The sequence below is a fragment of the Watersipora subatra genome, chromosome 5 (genome assembly GCF_963576615.1).
Source record: "Watersipora subatra chromosome 5, tzWatSuba1.1, whole genome shotgun sequence".
In the NCBI taxonomy this organism is placed as follows: domain Eukaryota; kingdom Metazoa; phylum Bryozoa; class Gymnolaemata; order Cheilostomatida; family Watersiporidae; genus Watersipora; species Watersipora subatra.
In genome coordinates, this window is record NC_088712.1 from 54234615 (window position 1) to 54256950 (window position 22336).

Here is a 22336-nt window from a genome sequence, read left to right on the forward strand (position 1 = left end):
CCGGGAGCGGATCCATACCCCCTCGAATTCAACCCCCTACTCTACACCACAATTTCTCCCCAAACCCCAACATCTCATTCAACTCCACGCAATTCAATCTACACCCCTAGCCAATTTAATTCGCAACCCCCTTTTTCTATCCCCCCGCTGGATCCGTCACTTTTTTGTGTAGATCTGCTCTCTACATACTACTGATGGTTATCGGTGAGTTATTAGTTGCTAGAGTATTTGTTCTATCGGACCATTTGACTGATGATAATTTGATTGGCTCATGGTGTCCCTTATTGTATTGGCAATGGAGTTTCCACTTTTTTTTTACTCAGGTACTAACATGGTTGGGAGGTCAAGCCTCACGATCGAAGTAAGGGTGTGCGAGCAGACTTCTTTTACCCTCAGCTTAAAAGGTGATATAAACTATTATACTATAGGCTGATTTTTTGATTAGGAAAGTGGTGCAAGGAATTACATGTACAGTCATCTCTGGTGAATTTTTAAATGTCTGCTTGACTTTTAAAATTTTATATCGGTTAACTTATATTTCTAATATATTTATTCTGAAAGCAGTTAGTAATTTACTCATGTGTATTATTTTATATGTTACTTGATTGTTGCGTTAATTTTTTGATTATAGCGAAGAATGTACAAGATCGTGCTGTATGAGTCTGCCATCTACCGGATCATGGAGGGCTGACAGGGAGAACAGAGAGGACAGAGGAATTTCCCGAAAACTTAAAATTTTCACTTTTTCAATTACAAAAACATGATGATCTCGTCATATGCCATGTTCTTTGGATGATAGTTGTCTCTAAGCCAAAGGGTCTTTAAATTTAGCAGAACTGTAAAAGAAGTGAAAATAAAACATAAATTACAAACATTTGTCTTTTACAAGATGGTGTTTAAACAGAGTTGTTCTTTCCAAAAGTAATTGTCCTTTTTAAAATGTAGAATATTGGTCTGAAAAAAACATTAATAGCTAATGCTTTTGATATTCCTACATTTATACATGTAGTTTAACATATTTTAGCTAAGCAGTACATGTTGTATGTGAGTTGTCGGCTCCTGTTTTATGTATGCCGAGATTTCCTAATTAGTGATACCATAGACATCCAATACGCGATTAGCAATTAACTATTAATATTTTATGCGTTGGCTTCATGCAGTTCTTCTTCCTGTTTTCTTCATGTGTTTCTTACATGTAACAGCAAATATATATATATATATATATATATATATATATATATCTAACTTTCATCCATAGTATCCATCAACACTTCAACAAAAGCTGTGTAAAATCTTTGTCATTATTGCATGGCTGTATTTTCATTGTTTTTCTGATATCGCATATATGGTATAATAACATGAAATTATGTTGTATAAATCTCATTGCAAGTCAAATATTGTGTTGTGATTTCAGACCTGAATCCTCCTTTAAATAGGAAAAAATAATAGTAAGTATGTCGGCACTCTGGCGACTATTTTGCTGTCACGCCTGCTCTATCCCCTGCTCATTTACAATGGTGCGAGAAAATGGATGGGTAAAGTTTCAGGCTACCTGTGCCTCCTGTCACCAATCCTACACTTGGGAGACAACTGTCTGGGTGAACAGAGCTCACCTCATCAACCCCCTGCTGGCAGCTGCGTCATTCTTTTCCGACGGATGCCTTATGCAGAACCGTCCTTTTCTGTCGCTTCTGAACATCATGATACCAAGCCACTACATTTGCCTCTACTAACAAAAAGAGCACATACATGGTGTGAGTGATAATATTTAACCATGAACCTGGAAAATGCGAGTAAAAGTTTGGCGTATTAATTGAATAACGACATTTACAAAAAAAAAAATTGAAATGAAAATATGTCGTCCTTTACCAGCGAAATATTTTCTAGTTTCAAATTTTGATTCTTTATCATAATATAGTGAAAAAAGGTGGAAGAGAATTCTACATTCTTAGACTAATGAGATATCAGCACAAAGTTTTTATATAAGTCCTATTAAATGTTATTGCCGGCAAAACGGTTTTTCTGTGATTTTGAAGATTCTCGTTGTTAGAGATTTTACTCTATTACTAGGTAGTTACGCACATTGACTAGTAGTAGATTCTAGTAGCTACGTGCATTGCCATCGATATTTGATTTACTGATTTAATTGAGATATTTGTTAAAATCTTGAGCAAAATCATAAAACATTGGGAATGAAGGTCAATACAATTCACGTAGTCACGACATCAGTTGATCTGAACACAAAAACTAAGCAAGACTCGGTAAGTGTTGAAAAGGTCATGTGAGCATCACATCAATAGCCAGGAGGTCTACGCAAGCCTTCCTTACTATGGCTAACGATGCACTAGTTGAGATTATTTCAGCATTATTTGTGTCAGACCTACCGCTAACTGGCCAAATACAGAGGCCAAAGATAAAATGGAAAAACTGGAAGCAATTTGGAGAAGCGGCAAGTCGAGTTGCTCAACTTATCCATACTAATAAGTACTAGTAGTGTTGATGATGTTAGCTATGCAGAAACTCCCAATCATTTATGCAAGTTATAGCTGTGTGTTGGCACATTCCGTATAACATTCCGTCAATCGTAAAGCTATCAGTTGATTTGACTAGTGTGAAAGGATTGTAATTTTGGTCACATCTAATCGTATCTCATAAGAATTCGGAGATAACATTTAAAATAGCAAACGAAGAAGGTGCATCTGGAATAACACGGCGTTGCTTAATTTTTAACGACCGAGTAGCCATTTTTTGCTGTCATGGAAGGATTGCAATGGTTTAGCTACAACTTCTTCATCCTGTTCACATCAGTTATAATAAAAGACATCGTATCTGGTAAGTTTACACTTAATATGCATTGCTATAAATTTAAAGTACAGAATATGTTCAGTATTAAAACTTAGGTAAATCAATTGATAGATCAATATTGCTAGTTATATAAAATCTTATTATTTACAATAATTGCTGCTGAACTAACAACTATCGGATTTATATCATAGCTGAGAAAGTTTTATTATATAAACTGTAAATTTCAGAATGTTTATATAATTATTTTCTGTTTGCCTTCAATCTCATTTTCTACAGAAACATTTTGTTATTTGAAAGTCGATTTGTGATATTTACTTTTTTAAAAACCTACAGCTTTTTTTGGGTCACCGCTGAATTATTGGGAACAATTGTTCAACATAAACCTTTCTACAAGATTAATACTTAAAGTCCTAGGTTAACTATAGTTACATTTCAATGTTCTTTGAATTTTACTTGCATAAAATTAGTCAATGGTTTCACTTTTTATCAGTTCAATATGTGTCATGGCAACACTTCTCATTTTAACCATATTCAGATTTGTCTTCTCTGATTATGTTATTAACCATATTCAGATTTGTCTTCTCTAATTATGTTATTAACCATATTCAGATTTGTCTTCTCTGATTATGTTATTAACCTTTTTCAGATTTGTTTTCTTTGATTATGTTATTTACCCAGTTAATTGCTTTAAGCCCGTTTTTCTAGATAGTGTAATACTACAAGTAAAACATTATAGATTTTATTTGTATTATGTTTGTGTTTGTACATTATGCCACTGACAAAAGTCTGCCTATTTTACGCATATATCAAAAGTTGAGGGAGTTTATTATTTCTAGTTTACTAAATATTTGAGTAAATAATTTCCTGAAGAACATGCATAACTCATTTGTTTATTTTAATATTAGACAACAGTCACTTTTTTGTATTATAACTACTATAAATTAAACATGGCATTATAATTTAATAAGTGTTTTCTTTGTTGTGTCAAGTTACACACAGCAATTGTATCAATTCCATCACTGTTTGGCCAATGTATTATCTATCCTGATAATACGGGAACTAGTATTGGTATCTTGTCGTGTTGTGCTGGAGACAAAATATTTTTTTACCTCTTTCTGATACAAAAGGTAGTATTCATTCTGGTGGTAAATTAACTAGCATTGGTAGCAGCTGAGTATATAGTCATGTTATGTACGGTAAATTGACTATACAACTCACGGCTAAATGTTGTTGTACAGATTAACTTACATGTACTTTGTTTAGTTGTTTAATTTAATGCCTTGTCATTCTTTTATGATTGTAGGAAATGAAGTTGAATTGTCTGTAGATTCCACGGGGGGTATCCTTCGTTCTACAAAGATGAGTCGATAACTCTAACATGTACTGCTAGTGGCAATACAGATGCTACTGGTGTCTACCTGGTTAATAGTGCTCTTATAGATTATAGCAGTTTGGGTCTGCTAGACACCCGGCAGGCTTAAACTGGGAAGAGCGTGAAACTTTACTGGTGCTGTCCAGTATATAACAATAAGAAACAGCCTTTGTTGGTATATATATGCTATTTCAGTACTGTATTTTCGTACTAGAGCCAGCAACGTGAAGTCTATAAGAGAATAGTTAGAACATGGGTAAAATACAAATCACGATGCTATAATTGAGTAATAAACATAAATGATAATTGAAGTAAGCAACGTTCATAAAACCAAAATTCACACAACATCTCAACAATTTTACCTTACCACAAGCGGTAATCCAAATCAAACATAAATAACCAAATAAAATTAATTAATAACCAAATAAAACGAACCTTTTGTTCTCCTTAGCCTGCTTTAAGACTTCTAAATAAATGAGTAGACAAAAGCAGATAACAATATAAAGTTTCTATGGATAAGTTTACTGAACTCTTCTACTTCAAATCTTGTTGACTACTGATCAGGAAAACTGACCATATCCATCGGAATATAAAACAGGTTGCTGTAAACAAATAAAACAAACAAACAGGGGTTTTGTCTCATTGGCCACCAAATTTGGACTATCGATCCTACCCAATCCCCAAGCGGAGGATCAGCACCACTTCCTGCTGAATCATTGCCACACAGCCCCCTCTCGTTATGCTAGTGCTGACGACACCATACCTGATTCACTTTTTCGGCTACGCAACACACTGTTTAGGCTTTGTTTACAACGATACAGCGAGTCTAAATATTTGAACTTTGACCCTAGCTGTCAATTACACTGTTATCGAGTCATGCGGTGTATTATACGTAAAGTCAAAACAAGTAATGATTTGATGCAGCTACCACTAAATAGCTTCTAAGATATAAATGACAAACATGCATGCATGGAATACGTTACACTCCCACCTTAATTTTCCTAAAATTAATAAAATGCTATAGTTGGTTTTTTTTTTGTTTTTTTTGTGTCTCATGTTTTATTGTGTGAGTATATATTTGTGTGCATTGTTATGATTTGGACAAAGACTATGAAAAATAAGATAATGTATGTATGTGTGTACGCGTGCAAGAAAAGCAGCAAAGCATGTGTGTAGAAAAACTTATTGATTTTTCAGAAGAAGTATGAGCTTTTGCACAGGTCTTTCTAGAACTGTTCCTTTGGTATAAAGTACTGCAGTTGCTATCTTAATCTTTACTCGCCTGACTCGCCCGTCACTGCCTGGGCTTGCTTCAATGATGACGCCAGTAGGCCAATCGTATCTTGGAGCATTGTCCTCCATTACTAAGACAATGTCTCCTGGCTGGAGACTTGGCTGTGGACACTCCCACCGTTGTCTTTTAGTAATGTTCTGGAGATAGCTATTTTTCCAAGAGAACCAAAACTCATCGGCCATCTGTTGGATTTTGCGCCACATTTTCTTGCCGTAGACCTCTGTCGAATCAAAATCCCCTGGAGGCAGCGTGATATTTGTTGACTTACCAGTCAGCAAATGATTTGGAGTGATAACAGACACCTCTGAATCGTTTAAGAGTTGAGCTGAAATTGGACGCGAATTGACAATTGCCATTGCTTCGTAGAAGGCTACACGTAGCCCGCTACTAGACAGGCGTCCCTGATGCTTTCTTAATTGTAATTCCATTGCTGCTCTGATACTTCGAATCTGCCGCTCCCAAGCTCCCCCAGTATGGCTTGCATGTGGGGCATTGAACTTGAATTCGATTGCGTTCGCTCTTAGGTAGTGCCCTAGATGAGTGTTGGGGTCAGAGGATTCTAGCCCTTTGACTAGCTCATTTGCTGCTCCAATAAAGTTGGTTCCTTGATCACAGTAAATGGTGTGGACATTGCCCCTGAGACTGATGAATGCTCGCAGAGCTGTGATAAACGAATCACTGGACATGTCATCCAGTATCTCTACATGGACCGCTCTGGAGTAAAGGCAGGTGAGAAGGAGTCCCCATCTTTTTACCTCAGTGCGTCTGTCCTTGACAATGAAGGGGCCAAAGCAGTCTATTCCAACATTGGTGAACGGTGGAGACGGTTCCACTCGCTCAGCTGGTAGATCTGCCATAACCTGCTCAACAGGCTTACCACGAAGTCTTCTGCATAGGATGCAGGTGTTGATGATGGACTTGATCGTTCTACCTGCTCCAATCAGCCAGAATCCTGAGGTCCTTAGTCTTGATTGAGTGATGGGCTTTCCCTGGTGATTTGTAGTGCTGTGGTAGTGCCTTGCGATGAGAGTTGACACATGGGAACCTTGGGGTAAAATGATGGGGTGTTTCTCTTCGTAGCTCAATGCGGACGATTGCTTAGCTCTCCCACCGACCCGCAATAAGCCCTCCTTATCAAGGAATGGATAGAGTTTAGAAATTGGACTCTTTCTGGAGAGTCGTTCACCGTACCTGATGTGCTTGATCTCATCATTGAAGTTCACTTCCTGGATCTTGGAGATGATTGTGACACTTGCATTGTGTAGTGTAGCTGCCGTAACGGGCTGAATTGTCCATTTTCCAGTAGTCGACTTGGTTATACTCTGAATGATGGCGACAGATTGTTTGAGTCGGTTCCATGTAGAGAACTTGGAGAATCTGTCTGCCACTGAAGCTTGAATGACTGTTGTCTTGAGGCCTTTCTCAACCTTCTTCAGTTCTGGATCCATGTCATGATTCAGTTTGCTGGGATGATGAGTGGGTGTTTGTATTTCTGTTTCAGCTAGGAATTGTGGTCCAGAGAACCAGATGGAGTTGCTGAGTTCGCTGCATGGCTTCCCACGAGACGCAATGTCAGCTGGATTCTGGTCACCTGGAACATGATGCCACTGAGATTTGTGGGATCTGCTGTGAATCAGTCGAAGACGATTGCTAACAAAAGCAGTGAACTTTGCAGAGTCATTGTTGATGCGTCCAATTGTGATCATTGAGTCCGTCCAAAAGTATTCTTTGTCGATCTTCATGTTCAGCTCTCTTTCCAAAGTCACGCTAAGTTGGGTGGCCATCACAGCTGATGCCAACTCCAGTCGTGGCGTTGTGACAAGACCTTTTGAAGGAATGACTCTTGCCTTGGCCAAGACCAGGCTGACTTTGACATCACCTTGCTCATTTTTCTGTCGTAAATAGGAGCATGCACCAATCCCATTTTCACTGGCATCGCAGAAATGATGAAGTTCTCTCTTTGACACGCCTCCAAAATTCTTTGGTTTGTAACATCTAGGGATCTTGATTTCTTCAATTTGTGGTAACATTTTTGTCCATTTCTCCCATCTTTGGGAATGAGCCCGAGAAACTGGGGCGTCCCAATCAGGGTTTTCTTTGTTGATGCTCTGTAAAATATTTTTTCCGATCAGAGTGTATGGGGCTATAAAACCCAAAGGGTCATATAGTTGACTAACCACTGAGAGAATCCCACGCCTAGTGGATGGTTTGGTAGTGACGTTGTTGATGAATTTGAAGCAATCTTCATTGGTCGACCATTGCAGTCCTAGGGTACGCTGTTCAGGAAGATGGCCTGAGAAAAGCTCGGTGTTCTGGACAGAGCGCTCACTCTCAGGTAGCGCGGAAAGAACCTCTGGATCGTTGGAGATGAACTTATGTAGTCTAAGATTGCCCTTCTGGCAAATGTCTCTAGCGGCATTCACTAACTTTATAGCTTCCGCAGCGCTGTTCATACTTGTAAGGCCGTCATCCACATAAAAATCCTTGCAGATGAAGTCAGCTGCTTCTGGTGCTGTTTCTCGGTGGTCTTCTGCTAATCTTCTAAGTCCATAGGTAGCAACTGCTGGTGAAGATTTTGCACCAAAAAGGTGCACTTTCATTCTGTATGTTTTCAGTTCGTCGTTCTCATCATTCCAAAGAAACCTGATGAAGTCGCGGTCCTTTGGGTCGACTAGAAAGTTATAAAACATTTTCTGGATGTCACAACTCACAGCGACCAATTCCCTGCGGAAGCGGCAGAGTATGCCTAGTAAGCTGTTCATATTGTCTGGTCCTTGGAGCAATGTATCATTTAGTGAGACTCCTTGATATGAGGCTTTGCAATCAAACACAACTCTCAACTTTTTCTTCTGCGGGTGAGTGACTGCAAAGTGTGGTATATACCAAACCTCTCCAGGTTGTGTTGGTTTTGCTGTGTCTACTTCCTCGGCCATACCTAGATCGATGAGGTCATCTACAAATGTAGTGTACTCCTCTTTTAGGCTTGGATCTTTCTTGAATCGTTTGATCAGTGCTTCCTGGCGCTGCTTGGCTTGAACAAAGTTATCAGGGAGCTTAGGTCTAGTTTTGAAAGGCAGTGGCATCTGATAGGATCCTGATTTAGTCACCGTAGCTTCGGCTTCCATCTGATCCAGAAAAAGTAAATCGTCCTGAGACATGGGAGAGTCGTCATCCTCCTCTTCGATGGAAGTAGCATGACATTTTGATTTGTCAGTTGAGGGAGTTTCCACTCCAAATACCATCCATCCGAGCTTGTTTTTCACCGCAAATGGCTGGTTTTCTTCTCCCTTTATTCCATCCAGGGGAAAATGTACCGATGAACAGTTAGCGCCAACAAGTAGCCCGATTGGTATATCCATAGGTGGGGGCAACACATCGGCTAATGGGGCCAGATGGTCATAAGCCATGACATTGAGACTGTTGCCAAATTCTCCAGTTGTGTTTGGTATTTGTGGCCATTCATATGCCGAATTCAGACGCGCCTCACCCTCATGCAAGCCATTGATCACTAGATTGCCAAACTCCCGTACCTCCGCTTTAGAAATACCTGACATCGTTTGCATATCTAGTGACTTTGTTTTTACAGTCTTCGGCTGTAACTTCTCTGCTATATCGGTTGTTATGTAGGAATGATCAGCTGCTGAGTCGAAGAATGCATAGATGAGTACCTGATTGGATGGATTTTCAGCGGTTGATACATACACTGGCATTCCCATGTTGAACAAGGTTTGCTTCGGTGCAGCAGCAGTGCTTCGGTTGCAAGTAGGCTGCTTATCTGAACTGTCAGATGTATCAGATTTTGCTTTTGCAGGTCTGTCCGCGGGGCTGGCTGTTGGTGTGGTTTCGTTGACAGGGCGCTCCTTTGTTGGTGCTTGTTGACGGTAGCTTTTTTGTGTTGCAGTGTCATCAAGCCAATCTTCCTTCCTCTTGTGAAGCGCTGAAGCATGGCTGTAATGGCAAGTCTTGCACTTCACTTTGGTTTTGTTTGGACAGCTTGTAGATCCATGTCCTGTATCCAAGCATCGGTAACAGAGCCTGTTACTCTCAATGAAAGCGATGCGTTTCTGATATGGTAGCTCGGCCAGACGTAGGCACTCTGCGGTTTTGTGACCAGCACGATCACCTTGGCAGAAAAGACAATGGAGTTTAGGTTGGCTAGTCGCGAATGTTTTGCTTGCGGTCTTAGGTTGAGGTTTGGCTGGTTGAGCGTTCTTGTACTGTTGAGTATCTGTTCTGAAGGTGTCTTTAGACCTGGTTTGGTGGTTGTGCAGAAGAGGTTCAGATTGCATCTCCGCGATCTCATTTAAAAAGTATGAAAACTCCTCGAATCTTGGGTATCTGCCAGAATTCTTCTTGATTTTGTAGACTTTGTTCGCCCATTTACGCCGTGCCCAGTCAGGAAGTACAGTAGACAGCTTCTCGTTTATTTGTGGATCCTCAAGAATGCTTAGGCCAGGCAGAGAGCTCATACTACTTCTACAGTTCTCCAAATAGTCTGCATATTTCTGTAGAGCCTTTGAGTCGTTGGCCGCGATTTTGGGCCAGTTGTCCAACTTGGTTCTCATAGATCGCGCTACATCAAGCTTGTTGCCAAATCTAGCTCTCAGCTTTTTGCGAGCTTCTCGATAGCTGTTTTCTGTTCTCACCATGAAAAGGCCGCTGATGCATTCCTTTGCGGGGCCGGAAACGTACTTCTTTAGGTAGCGTATCTTCTCTGCACCATCTGTGATTCCCATTGAGTCAATATAGCTGTCGAAGTCACATTGCCAATCATCGAACTCTAAAGGGTTCCCAGAAAATACCTCTGGCTCAATCTCTGTTTTCTTTGTGCTGCGTATACCTATGGCAATGTTCTCGGCAAGTTGATTGAGGCTTGCATTAAAATCCTGCTGTTGTGGTTGTGGGGTTGCCCTCTCTTCCTCAATATACTGTTGAATTCTGTCCATCAGTCTTGGCGTGCTATGTGAAGGTGGGCATGGTTGAACTGGAGTTGTACGAATGCGGTCGTCTGCTGGCTGTGGGTTGTTATTATTAGGTTCTTCATCGTCTGGATTATCGTCTACTTCTTCTTCCTCCTGCTGCCTTTTCCTCTGCTCGATAAACTGTTCGAGTTCCAAGAGCTCCCGATCCATCTCGTCGCTGTTGCTTTGCGCTAAATCTTGTTGTTCCTGTTGTAAAACATCCCGCTTTGAGGTTAGCTTTTTGACTGCTGATTCAACTTCTCCAACAAAATACTCAAAATACTGTTGTACTTTCTTTTCAACTTTATTGTTTGATAGCTGAGAAAGTTTGGCATAATCAGATGTCATAGTTTCAGCTTTTGATTCAATGGCAGTTATGCATTCATCTAAGAACTCAAGAGATACGTCACTAGCACGACATTGCTTAGAAAGAGAGTCTATACCTTTTAATTCTCTTTTTATGGCAGCGAAGAGTGTGAAGGCGAGTTGATTTTTCTCACTTTCGATTGAAATACCTGAAGGTTTGACATTTCGTACTGGCTTCGCGAAAACTTTGATATTACTTTGTGAAGTTTCAGGAGCGATAGCAGCATTTTTACTGATAGTTTTATTTAGAGTTGCAGACAACTCATCTACACTTAGATCTATTAGACTGACGTTAGAGTTTGAGGACATTTTAAGCTAAGTAAATGATGCAAAGTGCCCTAAGAAATCAATGAACTATTATTACACAAACATTGACAGGTCAATAGGTGCGAATGAATTGAAATTAAATACTATTGGAACAATGCCAACTCAGTGTGTAGCGTGCCTAAGAATATGACACCAAGGCAGTTGAAATGTTTTGTGCTTCTGACTACCTGCGCAAAAGGGCTGTATTGCGTGGATGGCAGGAAGAAAGATTACTGACCAGCACACAAAGGAATTACTAAGATGAGGGAAACTCGGCGGTCAATGAGGCGTACCCTGGAATTTTACTTGGAATGGGTTACTTTGTTAGGTTTTGGTCTGATGGATATGGCTAGGCGCCTGATCAGTTTACAGTTCTGGCAAAATTCATAAAACTTGCATCCGTATTAGACAAAAATGATTTAATAAGATTTGGACAAAAATACGTCCAGAATTCAAAAGTGTGCAAACTAAAAAATGGCCTTAAGTAAGAGAAATCTGTACTTATCGACTTGCTGGTTCGTCTTTACCAGCGAATAGCTATCTGCCGAAATGCAGCTCTGGTTGCTTGACCAGCGATGAAACGTCACTTGATGTCTCTGGTGAAGTGGAAGAGCTGCTGTGTATAACTTGACCAGCGCAGAATTATTATTTGATGTCTACGCCGAAGTGCAGCTGTAGTTGCTTGACCAGCAAGGAATCGTTTCTTGATATCTTTGCCGAAGTGGTAGTGCTGCTGTACCGGTGTGGAGCTTGTCCAGCGAGTGTAATTGTCTTGATGGACTTCGCCGAAGTATCAGGGTAGGCTTTACCCTGATGTGAGAATGTTATTGTGTTACTTAACCCCGATGTGGGAAGGATTCTTCACTTTCTCCAGATGGAAAAAGACTTCACTATAGCAGTTTGGGTCTGCTAGACACCCGGCAGGCTTAAACTGGGAAGAGCGTGAAACTTTACTGGTGCTGTCCAGTATATAACAATAAGAAACAGCCTTTGTTGGTATATATATGCTATTTCAGTACTGTATTTTCGTACTAGAGCCAGCAACGTGAAGTCTATAAGAGAATAGTTAGAACATGGGTAAAATACAAATCACGATGCTATAATTGAGTAATAAACATAAATGATAATTGAAGTAAGCAACGTTCATAAAACCAAAATTCACACAACATCTCAACAATTTTACCTTACCACAAGCGGTAATCCAAATCAAACATAAATAACCAAATAAAATTAATTAATAACCAAATAAAACGAACCTTTTGTTCTCCTTAGCCTGCTTTAAGACTTCTAAATAAATGAGTAGACAAAAGCAGATAACAATATAAAGTTTCTATGGATAAGTTTACTGAACTCTTCTACTTCAAATCTTGTTGACTACTGATCAGGAAAACTGACCATATCCATCGGAATATAAAACAGGTTGCTGTAAACAAATAAAACAAACAAACAGGGGTTTTGTCTCATTGGCCACCAAATTTGGACTATCGATCCTACCCAATCCCCAAGCGGAGGATCAGCACCACTTCCTGCTGAATCATTGCCACACAGCCCCCTCTCGTTATGCTAGTGCTGACGACACCATACCTGATTCACTTTTTCGGCTACGCAACACACTGTTTAGGCTTTGTTTACAACGATACAGCGAGTCTAAATATTTGAACTTTGACCCTAGCTGTCAATTACACTGTTATCGAGTCATGCGGTGTATTATACGTAAAGTCAAAACAAGTAATGATTTGATGCAGCTACCACTAAATAGCTTCTAAGATATAAATGACAAACATGCATGCATGGAATACGTTACATAGATGATGATAGGACTAGTTGTAGATTTGATGCTATTGCTAATTTGTGGACAGTGGTTAATGCTCTGAACATACCAGGATTTTCTAGAATAGATAGAGCTTACTGTAAAGCTGCTGCAGCCGCTGCTCCTCCATTCATTTTCTCCACAACAGGAACCGTATCAAATGACTTACTTAGTGAAAACTTTATATGTTTCGCAGATTTCACATCATTTCGCGTCAACTCTTCATTATTTTCTATCTCTAGTTTCAATGGTAAGTTGATGATACTGATATGCCTTGACATTTATTTTTAGCACACTTTTATCAATATGTGAGCAGATTAAGTCATTGCTCACTTTGCTTTGTATGACCAAACTGTTGCATGTTAGTTACAATATTTTTATAAGAAAATATTGTACCTCTTTCAACTCATTTCATACCTAAAAGTATAAGAAATAGCTTAATAAATGCTGCATGCTTGATGATGGACAGAATCAGACATTAGGCGCTCATGTAGACATACACACTAGGTTTTTCTTTAAATAGAACTAGGTGAAGCTTGAACTATAATAAATAAATATATCTATATAAAACTCAAATTTTGTCTGTCTGTGTTTCCTTCGGTATGTTCGGCTATAGCTATTAAAATCTTGGCATAAAAATCGTGCATCTTGTTGGATTTGAACTCACAAAGATTGCAACCGCAGGGTTGTAATCCAGTTGTCTAACGAAGTCTATGAAGGCTTTTACCTTTTTCAGCTTTTACTATATACTGTATTCTACTTCTCCCAATTTTAAAACATGAATGGCGGTAATAATTGAAACTCTTATGAACTCTATTAACCCTATGAAACACAATGCTTTTGCGAGTTTTTGTGAATTTGTCTTTCTAGTTTTTGATAAGGTTACATTGCTAAATTGCAGTAAATGCAAATACTTTTTTCACGGGCAATTGTATTATCTCGAGTAGTAATAAATAGCCTATAGATTCTCTCTGTTTCAAGCAAAGTACCAGACAAAGAAAGTCTTATTTTTTCATTTGTACCAGTATTGAAAGGTACCGGTATCGTTGTATTCAAAGTTTTGATGGATAGTCTCTGCTAGAACAGTATCCTGTTTTATACACACACTTTTGTGCACGAATTGTTATTATTCAACATATTTAGGACTTTTAGTTTGTTTTCTCAGTTTCTATTAACGGTATCATTGCCAAATTAATTTTTTATTGTAATCGTAGCGTGACAGGCTTGATTTATCTATTACTTACTAATTATTTTACATTTGCATTTAAACACTTTTATAGTCATTTTATTTTGTTCCTTGATTAAATTTGACCTGCCCGAAGCATTTTTTTATGATATAAAGTTTGAAAGGTAAAGTTGTTTGAAAAAGTTTGAATACTCTTGCAATTGTTTTATTTTTTCTCTCAAGTTACTTGAACTGCAAAAAACACTTTTCTCATGATAGGTTAGAAAGTAAAACTGCAGTTATCTAGCAAGTGAAAATAAAATTTCAGTACAAATACTTTTATTACCTTGGCAACACCTGGCATTCACCTAGCATATTTATAAATCTTAAAGTTTGTGTGTCTGTATGTGTGTCCATTGTTACTTCTGGCTATAGTTTGCAAGTTGTGAACCATGCATTCAGCTACCAAGCTACAGTTTTCTTTCAATTCTATTGCCCTTATCCTCCACTGTATACCCTTTTTCGAGTGTTCTCACTAAATGACGTATTAATTGAAGCTCTATGAACTCTATTAATTTTATGAAACACGATGATTTCTGTCCTCGCCCCACTAAGGCTAATTGTTTTTTGAAAAATTATATCAACATTGAGTTCTCTCGAAAATAAACATTGACGATTGCATCTCAGTTCAGCATTATTCCTCATAGTAAAAACAGGAAAGGGTTTACAATAAAAAAAGTGATCAAGTTTCGGCTCAAATTTTACTAAAACGCATACTATAACTTCTCTCAAGTATGTTTGTGGTAAGCTAAATTCATATGAGTTAGATTCAGCGTTTATGTTACTCATCTGTCTTGAAGTTAACAACTTTATTGTTGTTGTTAGTATATTGTTTTGTTACTACTTCTTAATAAAAATGATGTTGATGATTTTTACCAAGCAGTGATTGCATGAGACAATTACATTAGGTTTTTATATCACTCTATTATATGTCTGTACGATATTTCTGATTTGTGATGCCAACACTGAAACAAAATAAAATCATATAAACAAATACCAAATTATTTTTTGCTGTAATCGTAGCAAAACAGACTATATTTATATATTAATTGCTAAGGATTTCACATTTACATTTAAACACCTTTACCGTTTTATTTTTCCTCCTAATTTATTTTAACATAACAGAACTTTAAAAGTTACAGTTGTTAGAAAAAGTTTAAAAATCTTTACAGCTTTTTTCTCAATTCATTTGAACAGCACAAAACCCAGTTTTCCCATGATATGAAGTTTAAAAATTAAAATGGTAAACTTTGTATATATTAAATGAAAATAAATCTTCTGTCCAAAGACTTTTTTATTACTTGGGCAATGCCAGGCATCCAGCTAGCGTTTATATATATATGATACGGCATTCATTTCCACAGCATTTTTTGTTAGTTGCATTTTCAGCTTCTTCAGTTATACATGCAAAACATTTGCATTTCCAAAAACTGGAATACTGAATGTTTAAAATTCCTTCAAATACAAAATTAAATCGGTGATGTTTTATGTAGATTTATCTTTTTTATAGTTAAACCTGAGAGTCTTAGAATGAGCGGACCAGATCTGATAGTTGAGGAGAATGAGTTCACATTCAGTTGTATAAGTACTGGAGGAAGTCCTGACTCCATCCTGCAATACGGTTTGTGTTAAACTGCAATAGGTCAAGGATGTATTTAAATTGTTTGGTTGTTTAAATAAAAGAAGTATATAATGTAGTTAGTAAGTGGTGTGGTATAAACTTTTTTTACCCTTTAGAGAGGGACCCTTTTGTCGAATTGCCTTCATTTCTAAACCACGTTTTGGTTCCCTGGGCGATCATCCAATCAAATGCTCTCTATTTCTAAGCTTATTTTATTTATAGCAGGTGGAAATATATTAGCGCCTGCTGTAAGATAAATAAATACCATAACAGGAAAACTAAAGCACAAACTGTGTAAGTTTGCCTATGAAGCCATCATGAATGTCTAATAACTAGAGATTGATGCTTGTAAACTTTGTTACAATTATGTACCTCATGACTTATCACTGGTTACAACTCGTACTATCTTCATTCCTTGCAAACAAGAGATCAGTTGAATGATGGCACCGGATAAATCACTACACACCTGGTATTTTGTTGTCTCTGCATTTTATTTTGATTTGAAAATGTGTACTTGGTGAACGAAACTGGATATACATCAAGTCCTATAATAGCCTGCTAATAAAAATAATTAATTATGGAAGCCATTTTTCAGGTAGAAAGTGTGAACATGTCATATACATGTACTTGATATAAAAATTTTGCTTTGATCAGAATAAATGCTTTTAAGAACATAAATAAAATGCTAGTTTACATTTGCCAGAATTAAAAAGCAGTAGAGAGTCGGATTGGTCTCAACATTCTCTCACCGTTCGATCACACAAATACAGTCCGATATCTTAATTTTACATTTGTACTGGCATCGAGAGGTACCGGTATCGTCATATTCAAAGTTGTGACAAACAGCCTTTGCTGGAACAGTAGCTTTTAATAAACACACATCTACATGTATGCATGAACTGCTGTTCTTAATTCAACATATTCAGAATTTTTGCTTTGTTATTTCAGTTTGTAATAATTGTATAACTAGAAATTCCACTGTCATACAGCCCACGACCAAAGAGATGGCCAGAGATATTGGCAAAAAAATAAAAGGTACTGATGGTTGAGAAATGCAATATTAGCAATCAAATGGCTCTGCAGTGCAATAGGATAACTGCAATGGTAGCTGTAATGTACTGGGTGTGGGTGTTATTATATACAACAATAAGCAATAATGAATGGAAAAGATGTTTATATTTTCCCCCTGCAATAGGAGAAATGCAATATTGGCCAATATTAGAAGTAAAATGCACTGATATTTTTAGAATAATCAATTTTATTAATATAGTAATAATAGAAAACCATTACACAATTTTGTTTACATTTCAAAACGTCATAGGTAGCAATATCGAGAAGTTGTGGTATTTATATAGGTTTTTAGAAAATTTATTTAAAAAGTGTTTGGTCATGACAAACAACAACAATGAAAGGAAAATATTACACGTTTATATCTCTCCCTTGCAATAGGAGAAATGCAATGTTGCCCAATATTATAAGTAAAATGCACTGATATTATTAAAATAACCAATATTGTTAATATAGTAATACAGCAATAATAGAAAACCTATGAGCGTTCACGCGTCTCGAAGATTTCTGCAAACTGCAGCAAAATAAAAGCTGTTATAAAAGTGTTATAAAGCTGTAGGCCTAATTTACTGTAATGTATGTAATTCAACAACAATAAAGAAATATGTTTATTATAACTCTGAAATGCAAAATTAGAAGTAAAATGGCAAGCTACTGTGTACTATACACAGTTTGAAAGTTGGTTGCGTTGAATGTAGAATGGTTTTGATAAGCGATCTTTAACAGAAAGCGAGTAGGAGCATTCACGCGTATAAAACTGTAGCAAAATAAAAAATGTTCTCGTCATGAAGGGGCGTTGTAGTTCGGCCCTAGCTTGTACGTAAGTTGTAAAGAAGTTCGGCTAACGTTTCAAATAATGAAACCTTCGGTGATTGGACAAAAAACATAGGCTGATAAACGTTGTACCACAATTTCGAACCTGTTAATCGGTCTACGCCTCAAACGGTCTACGTTTATTACAAAAACCTTCGAACAAATTCGATTACAAGTAAACAATGCCATAGACTGGTGAAATGAGCACGGTTTTCTCGTGAAATACGCACTACTAAATAGTTCTACAATCGGTCGCACGGCTTTATTGGCGTTTCAATTTTCGGTCTTAACTTTTATTAAACCGAGCTTTTCAAGCTTTTTGTGGCAATTTTCGTTCAAATTAATCTGTCTATTTGTGTATAATCCGATCAGATGGGTAAGTTTTAAGATATTATCGAAGGTTTACAAAGACTTGGTAACATATTTAAATAGGTTTAAATGTGTTTTGTATCGTTATTATACTTTAACGACTTTACATTCCGATGCTTAAATTTGTTGATGAAATTTCTTGATGAGGGTTCGTCTCATTGTTGCTGAATAATTTTCGTAAGTTATGTGCACATGCATTTATCATAAAAACTCCCACACTTCCGCTCCGCTCGTGTGGTCGTGGGATTACCAAATCATCTTTTGTTGTAATCGTAACAAACAGACTTAATTTAGCTAATACTTGCAATAAACAACTTGCTTTGATCAGAATAGATGCTTTTAAGAACATACATGTAAATAAAAAATACTAGTTTATGTTTACCACAACTAAAAAGCTTTCATCATACCAAAGCCAGAACTTGAATTGCTAAAATTGAAACAAAAGTTGTCCTGCTACAGCTTTAGTCATCAACTCAGACAACCGGATAAAGAGGAATCTAGCCAGAAGCCAATCAGTGAAAAGAAGACTAGCTAGTTTTGCTTGGAATGAAGGGTGACGGTCATATGCGTCAGCTTTAGGCCTGATTCGTAGCCTTTGGCCTCAGTTTTAGGCTATAGCCTCAGCGTTATGCCTCAGACTAAGCATCAGCCTCAGGCAACTGCTTTAGCTTTAGACAGCCATACACTAAGCCTTAGACTTAAGCATCAGCCTCAGCCTTGGGACTCAGCCTCGGATATTAGCCTTAGATCATAATTTTGTCTTAGTTTCTTACTTTAGATTTTATGCTTGTGAATTGGCCGTAGCTTTAGACCTTAGCTACAATTCGTGGCATTTAGCTTTGTAAACCTGTGCGCTAACTCCTGCATCAATCGATCGGCTACAAACATTTTGAATAACTTTGCAGCTATTTATAATCTGTGCGTTATCGACACACCTGATAATTTGTAGCAGCAGAGTAGGCTGCCAGAGTACTAGTAAATATAAAAGAGATAATCCTACTAGTATGTCAGATTGGTCAGGTTTTTTCAGACAACCTCCATATCACTGCTTATATTTTATTTGGTGATAATATGTACTACGCACGAATATAGTATAGCGCAGACAGAAGAGAGATACTTCAGAGGAGGATGATCAGGTGAATAACGAGTAAACTTTTATTAGAGAAGATCCACAAGCCGGAGAAAAGTAGGACAAAAGCCTGAGGCGCCGCAAGACCTAGAGGAGTTGTTTAGGATGGCTCAGTTAAATTGCAAAGAGCCAGGTCAGGATGAAAAATTTGTTGATCTTTCAATGAAATATCATGCCATCTTTTGTGCTGGCAAAATTTGTGTTGGCCGTGTGCACTTGGAAACTCAAATGGAACACCTGAAGTGTAACAATTGAGTTGGAACATTCCATTCGTCTAAAAAAAAGAACGCAACCAATCTGACATCTTGATCTACCAGATGAGGCCTAAGAAAAAGCCAAAGGGGGGACCATGAATTATTCTACTGAAGTATTAAATGAGCTAGCTGAGAGACCTAAAGGTCTTGAGTGGTATTAGTCTATATAAAGGATTAAATGAGCTAGCTGAGAGACCTAGAGGTCTTCAGTGGTATTAGTCCATATAAAGAAAAGTAAGTAGAGATTCTTTATGAGATACAGTGGCCAAAATGTGGCTACCAAACAAAACGCTTATTCCCTTGTGCGAATATACCACAGCCTAATTATTATATAAAGAAAAAAGTATGAATATATTATCTTTGTATATTTAAACCTCAAAGTAAGCGTGTCTGTATGTGTGTCTTTACATACCTCCTACAATAACTATTAAACCATAACTGTCACATACAACTTTTATCGTAATTGCTAGGTAAGCCAGACACGCTGATTCCGATTTTGTACTCAAATTAAAGATTGGTTCACTAACCTTCAAAGTCATGAAGACTTTTTTAAAGTGTTTCAATATCCATCTCGAAAACAACACGATCAGCATAACAAGCTCCACCCATAAATATTTGACATAGCTTAGCTTTTTAGGAACGGAAGTTGGGGATGTTTAGTCCGATTTAGAATAACAGAGATGGGTGTCTGAAAGCCCATTATTATGTAAATTCAACCTGTAAAATAATATCAATCTTTTATGAAAGGGAGATAAGCTATTTAAAACTGCTCGTAGCTTGTTACATAATGTTTAATAGGCTGCATGCCAAAAAAGGGAGCTCAAAAAGCGCGGTTTTATCACAAGCTAGCGTTGTTAGCACGCTTTTTTGAGCTCATTTTTAATTATGCAATATTAATTGCTTATCTGCCTTTTAAAAAGGACTAAAATTATTTTGAATGATGAACTTAGATAATAATGGGTATTAAGACACCCATATCTATCATTGGACTAAACATCGCCAACTTCGGTTCCTAAAAAGCTAGGCTATGCCAAACATTTTTTGGCTGAGCTTGTTATGCCGATCGTGTTGTTGTCAAGACTGATATTAAAACGCTTTAAAAAAACCTTCATTACTCTAAAAGTTAGTGAACCAATCTTTATTTTGAGTGCAAAATCAGAATCAGCGTGTTTGATTTACCTAGAAAATCTGATTGTACGTGACAGTTGTTTAGATGCGGCTAAATTGCAAGTATATTGTAAGTAGATTGTATCAGCCCGACCATGCCTCGCACAACCGGATGTGCCCTGTGTCCTTGACCTGACTGTCTACTAACAAGTGGTATTGTAACAACAGTTATAGTATAAAATCTTAGAATGAAAGGTTCACTGCTTGTTAGATTTGAACTCACAGAGATTGCAAACATAGGTTGTTAACACACATTTCATCACTGAGCTATACAGTCCTTAGCATTCCATCGCTGTTATCATATACCATATGTACACGCTAAATGTGCACTTCTGATTATTAACTAATACTACCTTTGGCATTTTTTACATTTTGAAATTGTTTAAAACAGTTTTTTTTTTAAACCATTAACTACTTTTTATTTGCAAGTTCTGAATGTGTCGTGTCAACTTAAAATGTGCCATTACAATTTTATTTTCGGTTTTCCGTAAGGTTTGATTGTTAAACTGGTAAAGGCTAATACTTTATTACGCAATTGTATTATTTTAAGTAAGATTAGCCGCAACATTCTCTCGCCATTTGATCATACAAATACAGTACCATATCTCAATTTTACCTTTGTACTAGTATCGAGAAGTACCGGTATCGCCGTATTCAAAGTTGGGACGAATAGCTTCTGCTGAAAAAGTAACATTTTTTATACACACACACTTCTACACATGAATTGTTATTATCATTTCAACATATGCAGGGTCTCTGTTTTTGTCTCATTTCGTAATAATTTTATCATTATGAAATCATATTTTATTGTAATCGTAGCAAAACAGACTTAACTTAGCAATTACTTGCTAATTATTTCACATTTACATTTTGACACTTTTGCAATTGTTTTATTTTGTTTCTTAGTGTATTTTACCTGCATAGAACATTTTCCTGATGGCATGAAGTTTAAAAGTTACAGTTGTTTGAAAAATTTTGAAAACCTTTACAGTTGTTTCAATTTTTTTAAATATTTATTTAAACTGAACAAAACACTTTTCCCATGATAGGAAGTTTTAAAGTTAGAATGGTAACTGTTGTTATATGTTAAATAAAAATAGATTTTCTTGGTAAATATTTTTATAACCCGAACACTGCCAAGCATTCAATTAGTATAAATATATGAGACAAAGCCAACTTTCTACCAAAAGGCGTCTTACTATATTTAAAACTTGCATGTAGTCTTTCATAACTATTATGTTCTGTTTAATGGTAAATATTCTACTGTATTTGATCAAGGGCATAACTGGTATTGGAGCATCTCATATATACATATTTAGTATACATATAGAAGCATCTCTTTAACTTGGTAAAGGAGCATATCATATACTTGATGTAATTGCATCTCATATAGGCCTACCTAATATAAAAGCTTCTCAGATACCATAAAACCACTAATTTAACCCAATGGCAGTCTACTTTTAACCCTCTTGTCTGGTGGCAGTCAAGTGGAGGTGGTGTTCAAATAGAAACTAACATTGTATTTGTCAAATGGCTCGTCAGAATTTTGGGAAGATAAATGTAGCACTTTTACTAGTGAAGTGAATTTCTCTTATACTTTACTCTTTTTTTTTCGGTAAAACGACTTTAAACCTTTCGGAACCTGCTAACTTACATGTACTTCCAACTTCTAAAAGATCCTTTAATAAATATGCATTGAGAAACCGAGAAATATTTTCACTGGCTGACATCCTTGCTATTAATCTGCGATGATTATATGGCCTGTATCCTGCTTGG

At 37.1% G+C, this 22336-nt stretch overlaps 1 protein-coding gene across 1 annotated transcript; it reads right to left on the reverse strand.

Annotated features, from left to right (window-relative positions):
* Positions 1-5359: 5359 nt before the first annotated feature.
* Positions 5360-11107, reverse strand: LOC137397476 (uncharacterized). Its single transcript, XM_068083766.1, has one exon. The coding sequence runs from the start codon at positions 11105-11107 to the stop codon at positions 5360-5362; it is 5748 nt and encodes a 1915-aa protein (XP_067939867.1).
* Positions 11108-22336: the final 11229 nt, after the last annotated feature.